The sequence below is a fragment of the Triticum aestivum genome, chromosome 1A (genome assembly GCF_018294505.1).
Source record: "Triticum aestivum cultivar Chinese Spring chromosome 1A, IWGSC CS RefSeq v2.1, whole genome shotgun sequence".
In the NCBI taxonomy this organism is placed as follows: domain Eukaryota; kingdom Viridiplantae; phylum Streptophyta; class Magnoliopsida; order Poales; family Poaceae; genus Triticum; species Triticum aestivum.
In genome coordinates, this window is record NC_057794.1 from 459684981 (window position 1) to 459703867 (window position 18887).

The 18887-nt window shown below is 43.0% G+C and overlaps 2 protein-coding genes across 2 annotated transcripts; one reads left to right on the plus strand and one right to left on the minus strand.

The window, feature by feature from the left end:
- Positions 1-2685: 2685 nt before the first annotated feature.
- Positions 2686-3681, plus strand: LOC123056303 (glycine-rich protein 2). Its single transcript, XM_044479908.1, has one exon. The coding sequence runs from the start codon at positions 2773-2775 to the stop codon at positions 3391-3393; it is 621 nt and encodes a 206-aa protein (XP_044335843.1). The 5' UTR covers positions 2686-2772; the 3' UTR covers positions 3394-3681.
- A 10162-nt stretch (positions 3682-13843) lies between these two features.
- On the minus strand, positions 13844-18684 carry LOC123056319 (KH domain-containing protein At1g09660/At1g09670). Its single transcript, XM_044479909.1, has 7 exons — positions 18072-18684; positions 17548-17633; positions 16806-16951; positions 15750-15866; positions 15530-15646; positions 14570-14713; positions 13844-14458 (listed from the first exon to the last, which is right to left on the minus strand). Exons 1-7 carry the CDS (start codon positions 18191-18193, stop codon positions 14297-14299), a joined length of 894 nt encoding a protein of 297 aa, XP_044335844.1. The 5' UTR covers positions 18194-18684; the 3' UTR covers positions 13844-14296.
- Between the last annotated feature and the right edge of the window lie 203 nt (positions 18685-18887).

Here is an 18887-nt window from a genome sequence, read left to right on the forward strand (position 1 = left end):
CGCAGCGGTCGAAGAATGAAGCGCTGCTTGTGTGCCAGTCATGAATATTCCAACCCGGTTGGGCAGATCAAAGGGGTCCGGAATACTGTCGCCATCGGAACAGCCCCCAATCCGGCCGTCTTGTAGCTGATAAAGAGATTCGGTTTCTCCGGTCGATGACTCGTCATCGGAACAAACGACGGTATCGCCGCGAGATTCCGATCCATCCTCATAACTTCCTCCATGAATGACTCCCACGAAGGCACGCTTCATGGCCGGTTTAACCCGGGCGGATCATGCATGCTGAGCCGTCTCGACGAGGTCGGTGCAGATGTCCGGCTCAGGGCCCGGTTCACCGATCTTGCCAATGAAAACGTGAATGCCACCAACGGGGACCCGGTACCCGTACTCAATTGAGCCAGCCTCGGGGCCCCAGCCTGCGTCGTCGATGTAGAACTTGCCGTGACGACTCTTAGTCATCCGGCCTACAGTGTAGCCCTCGAGTCCTTCAAAGCGGCCTTCCAAGAACCGAAAACCATCGTGCGATAGCCCCACGGTGGGCGCCAACTGTCGTGGCTTTGTCACGGCAGATGTCCTAGAGAAAGGACTTAGTCGTGGAGCCATCGCGACGAGTTAGCTTGAAGGGGTTAAAGTGGACACAGGGACGCAAGAGAGTTTATACTAGTTCGGCCCCTTCGATGAAGGTAAAAACCTACGTCTAGTTGTGATGGAATTGATGGGGTTTCGATGACTAGGGAGCAAACAAGCTTCGCCTATGTCTCGAGTTGTTGTCTATCTCTCTGAACCGCCGCCGGGTCGTCCCCTTATATACACGGGTGACACCTGTCGGTTCATAGAGTCCCAACACCGGTTGATATTCGTATTCCGGGTTGGTCTCTCCTTATTCCTAACTTACAATACAAGTTTATATACAAATCCCGGTTTATAGCTACAAGTCTTGAACCGGCTACGGGCCTTAGGCCCTCATCTGCATTCTTGGGTTTTATCACTCTTGAACTACTGATAAAGTTGACCCGGCCCAGATAGGCCGGTTTACGCCCAGCAGTAATATCCCCAACAAGTACCGAGCGCACTAAGCGGGCTCCTTAGTTTTATTTCTTAAATTGTGACGCTGAAAAAATGCAGTTGTTTCCTGTTTGGTTTTCTTTTTCTATTTTACCCCTTTTTTCTTTCTTAAATGCGTGAACTTTTCAAATTCGTTATTTTCCTCAAGATCAATGATCTTTTTTTAATTTGTGAACTTTTTCTTCAAAACCTATGATCTCTTTTCAAATTTAATGATTTTTTTTCTAATTTGATGATTTTGTTTCAAAATTGATGGACTTTTTTGTCAAACTTGATGAATTTTTTTGAAGTTGTAATTTTTGCAAAATTGAGGAACTTTTTCAAATTGCTGATTTTTTTCGAAATTGGTACCTTTTTTCAAAATCGATGAAGTTTTTTTCAAAATCGATGTCCTTTTACAATTTTTCACAAACTTTTTCAGATTCGCTATTTTTTCAAAATTCACGAACCTTTGCTCAAATATATGACTTTTTATAAAATCCTAAACCTTTTTTATTTCACAATATATTTCGAAAGTATTTTCAAACCGTTTGGTTTTTTCTACTAGACCAACAACATAAAAAAACGAAAAACAAAAACTAGCTGGCGGCCGAGCGAAGCGAGCCGCGGAGCAGCTGGAGCGAGCGGGGAGCAGGCGAAATCACTAATTAAGGAGTACTCGTTGCAAAGAACACTCCACTTTCCCAGGTCGCGACAAGTGGCGCACATGCAACATGCTACTTGTGGCAACCGAGAAGTTTTTCTTTTTTTCGTAGATCCGTTTATTCAAAACATTTTATCTTTTAAACCGCGCGTCCAAATCTTAAACCGTTTTCACTATTGGATTCCTCGCGTCGAGATATTCAAAACTAGATCCCATGTTGATAGATTTTGACGAACTTTTTTTCATGAGAAAACCGGACGAAAAAAACCGAAACCGGGAGCATGGTTTTTTTTCCTTTCCGAAAGAGGCACGCCCGTGCCTCTCGCGAAAATCACGCCCGTGCCTTTCGTGGAAGCAAAACCGAGACTCTCGTGGAAGGAAAAAAAATAGAAGTCATGTTTTTTTTCTCGTTTCTGAGAGGCACGGCCATGACTCTCGCGAAAGCACAACCGTACCTCTCGCGGAAACAAAACCGTAACTCTCGCGAAAGAAAAAAAACAAAAAACCATTTTTTTTCGTTTCCGAAAGGCACGGTCGTGACTCTCGCTAAAGCATAACCGTGCCTCTCGCGAAAAAAACCATGACTTTCAGGAAAGAGAAAAAAATTGTGTTTTTTTTCTCGTAATTTTTTTTTTAATTTTTTTGATCGAAAAGCTAAGGAAGAGAAAAACCAAAGCGTCGAAAAACCCTGAAAAAAACCGTTTAAAAAGCCAAAAACGCGTGTGGAAAAATAAAAAAATAAAATCCGGAAAGAGTGTCCAAAATGCGACACGTGGCGAATGACTGAGAACGCTCTAAATGGCGCTGATCGTTGCGAGGCAGCTCTCGTTAACTAGATGCTCCCGGGAGCAGGCGAGTGAACTCACGTCGCTGGGCCGCATGGAAAACCAGCAGGTCCAACTTAATTGTGTGGTTGGGCCTCGAAGCTGCTGCACAAGCCCAACTAAACGGACTATTTATGTAGACACCCCCCCCCCCCACCTCCGCCCTCATTCCTCAGCCACCACACCGATCTAGGGTTTCCTGCTAGGGTTTTAGTCCTTCGTTTCCAGCGGCGGCGCAAGATGGGTGAGAGAGTGAAGGGAACCGTGAAGTGGTTCAACGTCACCAAGGGGTTCGGATTCATCTCCCCGGAGGACGGCAGCGAGGACCTCTTCGTCCACCAGTCCGCCATCAAGGCCGACGGCTACCGCAGCCTCAACGAGAACGACGTCGTCGAGTTTGAGGTCATCACCGGCGACGACGGCCGAACCAAGGCCGCCGACGTCACCGCACCAGGAGGGGGTGCGCTCGCCGGCGGCTCCCGCCCTGGCGACGGCGGTGGTGACCGCGGGGGTCGCGGCGGGGGTGGCTACGGTGGAGGCGGCTACGGCGGCGGCGGCGGCGGCGGCTACGGTGGTGGTGGCGGCGGCTACGGCAGCGGTGGCGGCAGCTACGGCGGCGGTGGCGGCTATGGAGGTGGTGGCGGCGGCGGCCGCTACGGAGGAGGCGGCGGCGGCGGCCGTGAGTGCTACAAGTGCGGCGAGGAGGGCCACATCTCCAGGGACTGCCCCCAGGGCGGCGGCGGCGGTGGCGGTGGCTACGGAGGTGGTGGCGGCCGTGGCGGTGGTGGTGGCGGTGGCGGCTGCTTCTCCTGCGGCGAGTCCGGCCACTTCTCGCGCGAGTGCCCCAACAAGACCAACTAGACGGCTTTGCCCGTCAGATCTGAGTGCCCCGTTCCCCTTCGCTCCTTTTCCTACCGCCTGACTCTGCAGCAAGTCATACCTATACCTATCAGTATTAGTATATGTCGCCGTAGTGTTCCCCGTGCTTCTCGTAGGAAGAAGAATCGACGATGCGAGCTTGGTTCCAGAAGTATTGTTGGTGGCGTGTTGTTCGTTTGAAGTTATCTTGTGTCGTCTGATGGGGACAGACCTTATATCTTTATGTATTGGATTGAATGGACTAAGTTATGCAAGTCAAGTTATGCTGTCTGATTTTGATATCATTGAAACTTGCATGTTCTTTTCATTTTTCCAAAAACAAAAACAGCTGATCGTTTTTCAGTTCGCGCGGATTCGTTTCTCCAGTTGTTGGGTCTTCGTCTGCATCTCAGAGCGTGCTCCTCTGGGCGTCCAGGCTAGAATGTTCATTGTTTAGTAGCATGCTTGAGTGCTATTGTTCAGAGATTAGTATTAGTATATTTGTTCAGATATTAGAATTTTTTCATGCGTCATATTTCAGTCAGATTGTGTTCAATGCATGAATGAACAGCCTCACTATTTAGATGTGTGTACTGAGATCACAAGAAGTTTTGGAAGCTATGTTTTGCTTACAGTTTCTCTATGCTTTTTGTTCCTTAGTCTGTCAGCTTGCATCATTGTTCAGTATATCGTGGTTTTCATAGATTAACTATCTGTCTTATTGTACAGTCATTTCTCATTTCATTATTCTGTTTGTTATTCACACAATGAGCTCTTGCCTGGCGATGGCTTCTTATGTCCAGTATTTTTTTCATATAGTTTTTCTTTCATAGTCAAGCCCATTCAGCTCAGTATTTTAGCACCTCACTTTTCTTCAGTTTTTCATTCTTCATGAGCGATAAATCACGCTGAAGGCTCTACTTGCACTTCTTTTGGTCTCTCTTTGTCTTGAAGCTCTTATTCAGTTTTTAGCCTTTTAATTCGGCTTCACCAGTTTCTTTGTTCCTTGTAATTTCTGTTTAAAGTTTCTCAAATTTTATCCATGGCACATAGCATTATTTATTCATATTGCGGTAATGATTATGATCCATCCTTTTGGAAGTGACAAACAAAGAAGCACCCAGAGCTAGACACTTTCTTTTGCATGGTCAATCTTTTTTTCATTTGCATGGTTGGTTTTTGCATTGACGGTGAATTTCAAGTGCAATCAAACTGTAAGTCAGTCACCTTGGTTCATTTTGTACCGATGAATGGAAAACTGGAAATTAGCGTTTGCTTTCTACTCCCTCCGTTCCTAAATATTTGTCTTTCTAGAGATTTCAACAAGTGACTACATATGGAGCAAAATGAGTGAATCTATACTCTAAAATATGTCTATATACATCCGTATGTGGTAACCATTTGAGATCTCTAAAAAGACAAATATTTAGGGACGGAGGGAGTATGAAGTAGGGCCAGATGGCTTTTTCTCTCTAAAATTGACTGGCAATTGCATTTGTAGCCATGGAACACACACCTTTGCTGATAGTCCAAGTAGCATACTTTTGTTAGCTATTCAGAAAAGATGTTGCTCTATTTCTATCTCATCAGTATTAGTGTGTGTTTCTCATCAGTATTAGTGTGTGTTTCTTCAGTCTTTTCTCTGTCAGTGTTTAGATTTCAGTGCTATATCAGATATATCTTCACCAACGCAGCATTTTATCGAACATGCAAGTCTATCTAGCTTTTTTTCTTACATTTTGGCCTCAAGAATTTGTGCCGCTATGTTTTCTTTTTCCAGAGATGATCACGTGTATGTAGTTTACCGTGTGCCTATTTAGTTGTAGTGTCAAGTGGCAGGTCATTGTGGGATGAATGTTTCTTGAGTATGATCTGTAGTAGACTATTAAGAATCCTGAAATCTTGGATTTTGGTGGCAAATTAGTACTCTGCATGTGTATTAATATGAAAGTAGACTTGTCAATTTAATTTCAATTGGTGATGCTTATCATGTGCATTCTGAGATCAACAGCCGATGGATCTTGAATTCCAGGGCCTAGTTCTGAATCTGTTACATTGGCCAACGAGCTCAGTGAGTTACATGTCAACAATTTACTCTAGCATGGTATATTTGAACTTGGCTGGCTGGGCAACTTGTACCGTTTATATGCTTTTGTATTTCTTTTTGTGAATATATTTGGTTTTGTATATACATGACCTGATTTTATATGCTTGGCTGAAAGTTGCACTGGTAAATTTCATGTTGCTTGTTTCTCAAGAGTGTTGTCTGGAGGTTTGGTTATTTTTTTTTTGAAACGGGCAAAAGATTTGCCGCATATATTAATTAAGAAGGAGAAGAATGTTTTGTTACAGGCCCGCAACTACAAGGATTTTACTCTCCCGGAATGATGGTCCCTAACTTTTTTGCGCCTGCGGCGACCCAGAGTTTAGCTTCAAGCTTGATGTTGTTGAGCAAGATTGTTGGCGGAGAGGACTTGTTGCGGAAGACCCTCCTGTTTCGTTCATTCCAAATAGACCAAGATATTAGCATGGTAAGGGAAGCCCGGGCCTTGCGATTTGGCATGGAGATGTTGGAGCGGTTGACCCACCAATCTTTGACAGATTGCTCAAGATGACATGTAGGAGTGTGAAGGTGCTCAAGGTGTAGCCATTCATTGACCAAATTCCAGAGGCGAATGGTGAATCTACATTTGTAGAAGAGGTGGGCGCTGGACTCTTGTACACGCTTGCATAGGGGGCAAAGGTTGCAATTTGGCCACCCCCGCTTTGCCAGTCTGTCAGCTGTCCAAATCCTATCTTGGATAGCCAACCACACAAAGAACTTCACTTTAGGCGGCGCCCAGGCTTTCCACACCGCATGTGGCATCGGAGAGTGTGTAGAGCCCATGAATTGTGCCAAGTAAGCGCTTGCCGACGAGTATTGTCTGTTCTTAGTGTGCTTCCAGATGATTTCATCCTCGACGTGCTCCACAAGATGAAATCCATTGATGAGAGTCCAAAGGTTTATGAATTGCCTAATGTGCTCGACGGTGAAGCTTATCGTGATCTTAATCTTGAAGATCCATGCATCATTGAGGAGCGCATCCTTGACTTTCCATTTTTTCCTTGAGGATGCCTCGAAGATAAGAGGCGCGATTTCCTTAGGCTTTCGGTCTTGAACCCATGGAGCTTCCCAAAAGGGGGTCCTCGCCCCATTACCAACCGTGATTGTTGTGCATGCGTAGAAGAGGTTGAGGTCCATCTCATCGTAAGGATTTCCCATGCCGACCCACATTCTTGTTGGTTCCTTCCACTCGAACCAAGGCCATCTCAGTCTTAGGGCTCTTGCAAATTTTGTTGTGTTCAGTACTCCGAGTCCTCCCCTCTCAAAAGGTCGGCAGACCATGTCCCAGTTGACCTTGCACTTGGCACCAGTCGTCCTGTCCGCGCCGGACCGAAGGAATGCCCTCGCAATCTTGTTTGTGCTGTGTAGGATGCTCGGGGGGACAATCAACGGCGTGATGTAGTAGACCACTTGCGAGGCGAGTGAAGATTTGACAAGTGTGGTGCGCCCGATGGTGGTGATGTTGTTACCCTCCCATGGGATGAGCTTAGCCGCCGCCTTGTCCTCTAGGAATTGAAAGTCCACTTTCTTGAGTTGCCACACCGAGAGTGGAAGCCCCAAGTATCTCATCGGAAAGGAAGCCCTCACCGCCGGCAAGCTTTGGGTGATATGCTCAAGGTTTAGGTGTGCACATTTAATTGGGACGAACGAGCTCTTGCTGAAGTTGGTTTGGAGGCCTGAGACCTCACCAAAGCCTTTGAGGATGGGGGCGAGGTTGTCAATGTCTCGCTTAATGGGCGCCATGAATACCGCGACATCATCCGCATACAGGGAGGTTTGCATGATAGTGCCTCTACCCTGGATTTTGTGGAGTAGCCCCTTTCTTGTAGCCAATTCGAGAAGTTGTTGAAGGGGGTCGATAGAGATGACAAATAAGAGAGGTGACAAGGGGTCCCCTTGCCTGAACCCGCAGCGGTGGAAGATTGCGGGGCCGGGCACCCCATTGAGGAGAATCCTGGATGATGAAGAGTTTAGGAGAGCAGCCACCCAATTGTGGAACTTGCATGGGAAACCCCTCCTACGCAGGAGATTGAGGATATACTCCCAACGCACCGAATCAAAAGCCTTGCGGATGTCAAGTTTAAAGAGGAGAGGAGGAGGAGGTTTGGTTATCATGAATATCAAAGGATGAAACATAATAAGGTCATTTCGTTTACCTCTGCATGATTTTAGTGTGTTTCTTCAGTCTTTTCTCTCAGCTTTCACTTCAGATGTTATTGCGAAAACACCCACAGCTTATCAAATCCATTTCTTTAAACGCAACAGCGTCGCTAGGTACGTCCTTGTTCTTGGCTCCTTTGACTCCAGCCCCATAAGCTATTCTTTCACCTGCCTTTCAAATTTTACAACATGCTATCCGTCTGTTTTACCATTTTGCCTTGGGTTTTTGTGTCACTTCTGTTGAAGGCGGATGTTGTCAGTTTTCCAGATTGTGAACATGAGCTGGGGAGGAATTATTTAGTTTCAGCTTTCATGAAACAGAAAAGCTAACCAGCGAAATAAGGTTTTTGGTGATCTCCAGCGAACACCCTTCCTCGGCCTTCATACTCATCCAACCCCCGCCCCCACTTTCCTCATCCTCACCACTCTCTTCTAGGCAGGCCCCTGTGATCTTCGGCCATTCTCGTCGTTTATCTCCTGTGGTCGAGGTTTGGCTGTAAGTCTCTATTCTTGCCACCGATCTATCACGCAGTCCTTGACGACGAGAATGGAGCTCGACTTCTGATGTTCTTCCCTCCCAAGATTCCCTGTGGTGAGCAACGCCACTCTTTCCCGATGGAACCAGACAGCAGCCGAGGAGGCACTGCATCGCTCGAACTGCCATGGATGGACTTGCTTTAGTTCCTGGATCTGTCGGCGTGCCTTGCAACCGTCGTTGCCCCTCCAGGAGATCGACGCTAGCGCGGCGACCTACGACTTGGCTTGGAGCCCCTACGGCTAGCTGCTCGCCATGGCCGCCTCCGGCCGCCGCAAGGAGCTCCTGTGCCAGATCCAACACCACGCAGGTTGCTCCCAAGCCTCCAACCTCCGTCCGCCTCGAAGGACTGCGGCATGGTGCTCATCCTTAGGTTCTCCCCCTGCTCTCTCCCTCCCTTCCATCTTTCTTCTGCTTTTTGTGCTCCCAATTGGTGTGTGCTTGCTGGTCTATGGCCATGGCCGGTCCTTGTGTGCGCACTATGCGATGGACCGCGGCGTGGTGCTCATTCCCTTGGGTTATTCTCCCCCTGCTTGCTCCCTCCTTTCCATCTTTCTTCTTCTGTTTTTTGTGCTCCCCATTGGTACGCACTCTGTGCTTGCTGTGCTTCCAGCTCATAGCAGTTCAGTAGTCTTTACACAGGTTTCTTCAGATTTCCAACGTGAACGAATTTATTTTTATGCCAAATACCAGCTATGTTAGGCTATGAGGATGGGCCAACTCATATAATAACATAATGGCAAATCCAGATTTGTTGTCATGGCTATATCATGCGAATTGTATGCTTTCTATCATGGCAATTCACCAATACCTTTTCCTTTTTGTTGCGCTACACTGTGAGGTATCTAATATTTTATATCAGTATGCAAGTTAGGTACTGTTTGGTATTGCTTCGCTCCACAACTCCGCTCCCGGAGTTGGCGAAGCTGCAGTTCAAAATGGCGGAGTTATAGTTTCCCCGCTCTGTAGATTCCGGGAGTGGGTGATTATTGAACAGGGCCTTAGTCTAGTTGGCAAATTCATATTAGGTGTGTAGATAGTGTGGACAAACTGCCATGGCAAATTCACATCAAGCATTAAGATAGTTTTTAGTTGGCAGTAAACTGCCATGGCACTTTTTTATAGTCTCCATCTACTAATACAAGGCCAGTTCACATTTTTATGTCTAATTTGACCATTAATTTTACCAACAAAAATTGAGTTATATGCCATAAGAAGTACGTTACTAGATGCGCATATGAAAGAACCTTTTGATAATATATTCTACTCCCTCCGTTCCAAATTAGTTGACTCAGATTTGTCTAGATATGGGTATATTTAGACATGTTTTAGTGTTAGATATATCCGTATCTAGATAAATTCAAGTCAACTAATTTGGAACGGAGGGAGTATATGACAGACAACCCATATTTTCTTGACCAAAATTATCAGTCAAAGTTTGAAACAAAAAATGAAGTGGTCTTGTATATTAAAATGGAGGGAGTCTAATTTTGCCATGTTACATGGTTGCAATTGGTGAAGGCAATTTCCACACCAATTTTTACAATCAGTAAACTGCCATGGCAATTAGTCTTTCTTTTTGCAATGACATCTTACATATTTTTGCCATTTTATACTGTTGGTGATCGTTGTTGTGAATGCAATTTTCACCCTTCACAGTCCGTAAAATTGCCATGGGCCTTGTATATAAAAATGAATGGAGTATAATTTTGCCATGTTACACAGTTGCAATTGGTGAAGGCACTTTCCACACCAGTTCTTACAAACTTTCATGGCAATTAGTCTTTCTTTTCGTAGTGACACCTTACATATTTTTGCCATTTTATATAGTTGTTGATCGGTGTTGTGAATGCAATTTTCACCCTTCACAGTTCATAAAATTTTCATGGGCAATTTAGTATGATTTTTTGCCAAGAGTCCATGACACCTTATATATTCTTTTTGCACGGATTTTTCATAAAATGTGTATCCAACACATGGCAATTTTTGGAAAATGTTTGTTTTTGATCATTAGCATTTTCTTAAAAGAAGAAATGTTCTATACAACATGGCAAGTTTGAAACATGTTTTTCAAATGGTCAAAATCTGTTCTTTTTGTTATTATTATTTAATAGATGTCAATTATTAGTATTAAGAGATGGCCCTTTTATTATTAAGAAATGGCCTTTTATTATTAGGAGATGGCATTTTTGTTTATTAAGAGATGCATTATTTATTTATTAAGAGATGCATTTTTTATTTATTAAGAGATTCCATTTTATATTAAGGTATGACAATTTTCTATTAAGAGAAAACATTTTTTGTTTATTAAGAGATGCCATTTTTTTTATGAAGAGATCGACATTTTTATATTAAGATGTGACATTCTTATATTAAGATGTGACATTTTTATGATTAAGAGAGGCATTTTTCTTCTTCTTTGTTACATTTTTTGGAAAGGGATGCTTTATTACTTAAAAGTTTTAAGCATTACATCCGGCCTCTGCATAACTAAGATGCATAAATAAGATGCACACAACCAAAAATATATAGACGTTCAGAGCAACATGGCAACTCAAATTATAGGACCACGGCAAGTGTAAATATATTTTTTGTATATCCATGGTGGATATATGATATTAGAGGACGGCATGTTTCAGAAGTTCAGAGCATGGATTTTTTAAAATATTTATTTTAAAAAAACTAGTCAAAAGATTTACCATTTTCATTGAATACAGAAGTATTAGACATTGTGGCCACAAGCCAGATTACAAAACATCACACTCGCGGCATTAGAATACGCAAATACTTCGCTCCAGCAAGTCCTCATAGACTACATTTCTCTATTACTCTGACCGGCACTGCAAAGTCGCGGAAGACCCTGGCATTGCTTTCCTTCCATGTTTCCCATAAGATGAGAAGTATTAGGGAGATGAGTGGTCGCCGGAACTGCGTCCTGCTGGTTGCATTAAGGCTCCACCACTCGAATGAATCATCCAAACGGCAGCTTCACGTCCATGTAGATCCCATATTTGTATGCCTTAGTTGAGAACACCATCAACCGAAACGGCAGTTTCAGTTTCCATGTCCATGTAGAAGAGGCGCCGAAGGCGTTAGGCGTTGTGCAATGATAGGTGCTTAGAAAAATAAATCAGATTTTTTTTAAAGCATTAATGTCTATTTCTACAGAAGAGATGCCTAATTAAGCATTTATTTTTTACAAATAAGCATCGGTGCTTAAATAAACATTGATTTATTAACCTAAGCACCTTTCCTAAGCATCTTGCATTGTACAAGACTGGTTGTTGTTGGGTCTGGAAGATCATACCCGATAGTTAGTTAGTCAAATTTTTTACCGTGACCCAGCATGATTACTCACGTGCACGTGTCACAGCATGATTGGGCAAAAGACCGACTGTCCTCAAATGAAAAAACAGCCGACTGTTGAATAGACAGTCGAGAAGAACATATTTGAATTTTGAAACCAAACAGAACTGGACCCAATAGAACAAGTTACTCCAACTCCCGAGGAACGTCACAGCATGATGAAGATAAGCAGGTTTTATACGGCCCTGATTACTGTATTTCGCACTACTACTAGGCCAAATGCTACTCCATTTCGGGACTCCTGTTACTCCAACCAAGTAGCGTGCCCGGCTTCTGCAAGGGAGTGGCAATGATGACGGCGCGCATTTGGCTTAATTCACTGCTTGTAGTCGTCGCTAGTAGTTTATAGATTTAGATATAATTTTTATTATTTATGATGTTTGTTGTACTATCATGATTGAAAATAAATAGATCGAAAATTTTCTCGTAAAAGAAACACCGAAGGATCCCGGCGACAGATTCAGCCCGTCTAACCAGTCTTGATTCGTCCCTCAAACCATGTGCTACGACCCCAAATAATGAAGTTAAAATACTCTGCGTGCAGGATCATGGTCCCAGATCTTCAACAGCAAGTGTAATTGTTTAGCATGCCAATGCCCACTTTTATATGTCTTTGTAGTAGTATTTGTGTAACTGTCGACCTGTCTGACTCTGCTGTTATATGTAGTGGTACTCGAATCCAATGCTCGCTTGGAAAATGCAACTTGACGTCTATGCATCCTTGCTAAGCAAGGCTCAATGATTCTCTGTCATGATAGAAGGAAAATTTAATCACTTGTGCTGTCAACCCCTCCCATTACGTCCGCATGTCATGATATAAGCTTAATCTGAATTCAGCAGTCTCTGAGTACTTATTAAGAAACAAGGCACGTAACTGGATATTCAATTCGGTGACCAAACTCATATGCACCCGGCGAAAAAAAAAGTTTGAATTTTTTTAGGTGCAAGATGTTCCGATGCGTGATGTTCGTGCCTAATTTCAGCTTTTTCAGACATCTGAGGAGCTCATGGCAAAAAAGATAAAATCAATCAAAATAGTACATGAACAGCAAACTCTCTTACAACCACAAAATTTGTCCTTTTTTGCTGAGAGCTACTGAAATGTCCAAACTCCACTAAGTTTGTCATGAACTTCAGGCACATGAGCATCTAGCATCACAAAAAAATTCAGATTCTTTTTTTCAATTTTAAACGAATTTACTGTTTGTAACTTCCTGATTAAGACTAGAAGCTCCATTGGAGAGCTTAGTGCAAAGTGGTGTGTTTTGCCTTAGATGAAGGGAATCCAAAGACTTAGGAATAGACCAAGCATAATGATGCCATGAATTTTGGAGCTCCTTCCAAAAATATGACCTGCAAATGGAGTCAAGGCGCGTGCATTGCTGTCTAGAACACCTGGAAGTGACATAATTCATATACACACTGAACAAGTCTTTCATAGCTTACGATGACTTATTATCTGCCGTTTCTTTAGCATTTTTTCATAAGAAATCTAATAGCCACTCCCACATGTATGAACTAAATTTCTCGATTTCATGTGTTCCCGAGCATTTGTCGGTAAAAGGACGGGTCTGTCACGGGTCCGTGAAATGATGGTAGAGTCATCATGGATCCGTGGAGGAGCAACTTCGTCGTAGGGCACATACCACTATCACAGATTCATAGTTCAGTTCATTAGACATGCCAATAAAGGCATGCACAACGAAATCGCGTACGGCGATCATCATGATGCTTCAAGGGCAGAGAGACATGCTTACTACTCCTTCCTAAATAGTATTCTTTGTGTAAACTAACATAAAAGCGTTTAGATTACTAAAATAGTGATCTAAATGCTTTTATATTAGTTTACGGAGTGAGTATAAGCTTTTTAGATATTTCAATATAAACAACATACGGTGCAAAATGAGTAAATCTACTCTCTAAAATGCGTCTATGATCCTGTTTGGTTCAGCTTTTATCGACGGATTCCGCTGCCGTGCAGCAGAATCTGAACCAAGCGAACCCAACAGAATCCGATTCCAGAAATCCGCTGCCAAAATCCGAACCAAAAACGAAAGCAGCCCAAGATGTACTTTCCAAAATCTGATTTCGCCGCGGACCAAAATCTGAAAAAGCTATATCAGCTGGTTTGCCGAATGTCCTACATCTTTTTCACATCAGATTTTCCACAGCTGTTTTTTCACAGCTGCTTTTAGAAATTTACAGCCGAACCAAACAGGGCCTAGATACATCCGTATGCAGTACATATTGAAATCTCTAGAATGGCCTATATTTAGAAACGGAGGGAGTAGGAGGCAAGCGAGTCATCTTCATGACGTTGCTTGCGGTTCATAACTTTGGACCAACAATGTCTGTTCACAAGAACATCAACCCCCCTCGGACATGTTACAACTGACAAAAACCCGGATTATTGTCCACAACTATTTTACTTGAGCCACAGATCAATCACGGTTAACTAATCCAAACCGATAAAGTTAATATTTGGGAGTCAGATAGATACACAGAGAATAATCAATAAGACCAAACAGCAAGCCCCGATTCCTCGAGCAGACCGAACGAAACGAATTTCTTCCATAGCGACCATTCATCCAAAGATGTATCTCAGCTCGTATCACAGATGCGACGAGCCTCAAGGCCGGTCCCCCATATGCATCATGAATCATTTCCAGCAGTAGAACAGGTTTGCGCGCGATCTGTTCAAATCATAGTCACCTCAGGCAAATCAGTATTCAGAAGCACGATCACCGGCCCGTTTTCGCGCGTTTCATCCCGGTGGAGTTGAACGGTGATACACTGGGACTGAGATGGGGGCTTGGGCTTGGGCTTTCCTCCTCCCTTAGAGTGCCATTCAGTATTGCCAATTCTCTCAGCTGTTGCTTCTTGAAGTAATCCATGGATTCATCCTGGTGATACGCAATACCGTTAGCAAGACAGGTAAAGCCGACTCAATTCAAAGAAAAAATGAGGTCATGGAAATGTGGGAACTGCGACAGATAAGATGGTAAGCGACATACTACTGGTTTGAGAAGATCTTCCAGTATGACCACAGCCTGGTTTAGTCGCGCATCAACGATATCCGCCGGGAACTCAGCTTCGATAAGCACATGCAGTGGTTCGTTTAAGTGCTCATAGCCAGGCTTAGCTCTAAGCTTGTTTTCCTATTCAATAAAAAAAATCAGCTTTCAGAACCTCTCCAACAATATTTTTGGTAGTCACTGGATGAGAGGAATTGTTAAACACAAGAGTTAATTCTATTAAGCATGCTTACAAAAATATACTCCCTCTGTAAAGAAATATAAGAGCGTTTTCAAAAGGGATGCCACTGAAATAAGTTGTGAAAAACAATCAACACACCATACTATCTAGGCAACAACATGAGAATATAGGCAAGATGAATATAATGAACACACCACATTTTAACTGACAGCTCTACTAAAATATCAAATGTTACGGGGTGAGATACAAATGGTGAGCAAACATAGTATACGGAGCCTAGAAGGTTTGTTTAGACTTTCTGCACTGTTTGTGGGTAAATTACTTGTAGAATTTTCATCTTAACAAGCCATGGCTTGAAGTTTACGACGCTAGAACATAACAAATACCTGAGCAGAACTGGAACCGTTCTTTTACTTCAATCAATACATATGCTGCCCATTACTAGCTCAACATCTATCAGCCTTTTACTGTGTAAGGCATATTGTACTTATAAAAACATGGGAGTTTGCCGGCCAAAAAAAAACATGGGAGTTTTACATCAATCAGAAGAATTCAGGATCAACCTTCAGTTTTACTTGCATATCCAATTTAATTAACAAATAACAACCATACATACTATATCCATATTTTAACGTGCAAAATAAGCACTGTAACGGAACACGGTCTTAAAATGTTTCTAGAAAAAAGGTGGTGCTAGAACATTCTAAGAGTGTGAGTAAGCAACAATGAAATGGTGGTTCTAATCTGTGTTTAATTACCTTCACAGTATCTTTCACTGAACCACGTCCACGAATATAGACTCTACATTGTGTTGTAGCTTCAACTCTTTTCAGGGAGTTTCCTCGTGGCCCCAACAAACGGCCAACAAAGTTGAACTAAACATAACAAAAGATTGCAGATGATTTGAATTTAGTAAATCTCATAATCGAGTTAAATAGTTTATCAAAACAGCTTGAGGTGAAAGTATGTCGTACATACATTTGGATACTTTTCTGCTGGAACATCCATCCTGACAAGTTTCTTCACAACAGGGCCGCCAACAACTCCAGGACCACCATTCCAGCCCATGGATGGTGAATGGTGTATCCCCATATGCTGAAGGCAGGCATTTTAATATAATCAATGAAAAGAAATAATATGTAAGTGTTTCTATTTGGCATTGAAGATGGCCAGTGTTGCACATTAATTATTACTCCCTCCGTCCCAAAATAAGTGACTCAACTTTGTACTAACTTTAGTACAAAGTTAAGTCACTTATTTTGGGACGGAGGGACTACATGATAAGAAGTTGTACAAGTCTCTTAGTTGTAATATCAGGAAAACGATATGAATAAAGAGTCCATATATCCGCATCACTTCCTTAACAAAACCCAGGTTGATTCTCTACTGTATTGTCGAATTACGATTTTCATGGGTGGATGAAATTGCTCACAGGTCGTAAAGATCGGTTACAAGAACGACTGGCCGAGGTTTACCTGGTGTCAAGCTTCTATCATTTACATATAATTATCCTCATGGGTAGAACCAGTGATTCCTAATCATTAATCTCGCAGGAATAATTTTGAGATCCAAGGCTTGGATGAAAATCACCATTGAACTAGCAAGAACGTTGTCATTTTCTCAAAAGGAAAAAGCCAAAACATGCCATTCTTGAATTATTCAAAGCTATTAACATCTGTACTGTAACAGTGGCTGTAACTTGATTGGTGCTTTTGAAACCATTCCTATTAGTATGACAATGTATAGCTTTCCTTTTTTCCGTTTCATGTTAATGAACTGGACAGCTGACTGATACTCGGTCTTAAAAGTGGTTCATTGGTTCCTGCGAATTTCTAAACAGCTTCAAGGATAACATGAACTAGTTGGCAGCACTCGTAGAGATTTGCATATTTGAAATAGCCATATTAGAATAAGAAAAAAAAGTAGAGAAAGTAGATGTAATCATGCCAGCATTTCTCTAACAGCTATATAGAACGTTAAGGCAGTTAGGACTTGTAAAACCAATAATCAGAAGATTGTATGAATTTGCACAACCTCTGCATGCATTCCAGTCCATCCCTCCATATCCATTGGTTGACCGTTCATAGGGTGGCCAGCTAATCTTAATGGGCTACCATAATCGAATCTCTCAGGTTCAACAAAATTTGGGTTAGGTGGCAAAGAAGATGCCCGCAGAATTTCTGCATTGAAGAAAACAAGCCAGTACGAAATCCGTTAGTTCTATTTGTGTCACTTTAAATCAGGGAGAAAATATCCATGCTATGTTTGTATCTATAACCTGGAACTACAACTGGATGTTAGAATTTAGAAATCGCCACTCAAGTAATATAATGGTTAAATTATGATAAAGAAGTGAAAAGTAAGCATGTTAACTGTAAGACATGACTGAGGAACTTAAGGGTGTTAGACTGTCTGGTATTCTTGTTTCGTCAATGAGTTAGTTCTGCATGTTAGACAATCTCTGGCAGCAATTTATGTGATTTACATGAATGCCATCATTTGGGATTCCGAAGTAACGGTATGGTGGAACAAGACTGATAACACATTCTGAAAAGAAATCCTCATGAGCAGCTTTTCATATAAAGAGAACGGACATGATTGCTCAAAGAAGAATAGCAATTTCTTCTGACAAACAGCGAGGATGGCTAAGAATAGCAACTGGGTGAATGTAAACACTCTAATAGCAACTAGAATCTACGGTTACTGGGAACTACATAAACAAATACAGTAGCTTCCATGTAATTTGAAAAAAAAAAAGAGAGAGAAGGGAACAGACCTTGGTTTAAAAGCCTGTTACAAAATGGAAGAACTTGCAGGAAGGGAACTAGTTTCTGCCTCTCAGCAAGTAACTCAGCAATATACCTGCAAAGCAAACCATCTCATTAGTAAGATCAACTGCAAGTACCACAGGCACATATTTACTTAAGAGCAGAAAATAAGAGTAGCACCAATAATTAGCGACCTAATCAAAAGTCAAAACAACGAGCACCCTGCAAATGAACTTCACACTACCAGAGGCCAATCGAGGACATCATGCTCATTTATTCGTAACAGCAAGCACAAATCTACCATCAGCAGGCAATATCCCCAAATCCTCAACTTGGGAGATCACTACAGCGTGGGGACATCATTTGACCATCACCAAAATCACACCGGGACGGTGAAGATTAGGCACAAATCTCGCACGACCAGAGTCAAATCTCACGCCCACGACGAGTTTTTCAAGCTAGTAGAATCGTCGCAAAGATAAAAACGAAAACTTCACGGCAGTTCACAAGAGGATGAGGATGGGGCACAGACCTCTCCCTCTCGGAGGCAGACGACCTCATGGGGTTGTGGTGGTGAGGGGAAGAATGGACGCCGGACGGCGAGTACTGGAAGAAAGGGGGCGGCGGGATCCTCTCATCCATGGCTCCCAGCATGAACAAGAAACCAAAGAAGAGCCCTGCAAGATTTCGTTGCAATCTCTGGGCAAGCCAGGGAGCCCAGGGAGCCAAGAAATCTGGAGAAGGGAGGAAGAGGAGCAGCTGGCGGCTATCAAGGCAAATGAATGTGGTGGAGGCCCTATATGGGATCCAATGAAATCTAGAAAAGACAGGAAGGTGCCAAGAACCGAGAAATAAGTGCAGGGATGGGTGGGGATTTGATGATTATATATGCTATGGATTAAACAAAAAGGGGAGGTGATAGCTGGGTTCGCGTCAATCAATTATCGGAGCCCAGGCTGTGCGGGGCTGGCAGCGGCAGCAGCAGCAGCGCTTTGTGCCTGCCCGCTCCTGCTGTTCTTGCTCGCTGTTCCTCCTCCCTGTACTGCAGCGTCGCACGCACCCTGTGGAGAGGGGTTGTGGGCGACCGGTGAGAGGGGGGAAGAGACAAGCCGGGGGCCTTGGATGCTCGCTCGCTGCTCTATGCAGCTGTGGTGTCGCTCACCGGCTTCTGAACTTCGGGCTATTCGAGGAGAGAATTTCCTTATCTGGCCCTTTTTTAAATTTTGATTTCTTTTTTGCCTAAAAAACATCCTTTTTTCTTTTTTAACATTTAAATTTATTTTGTTTCCTATGTGTCACTTCCGTTAGTTTTGACAAGTAACAGTATTAAGTTTAACCTAGAAAGACG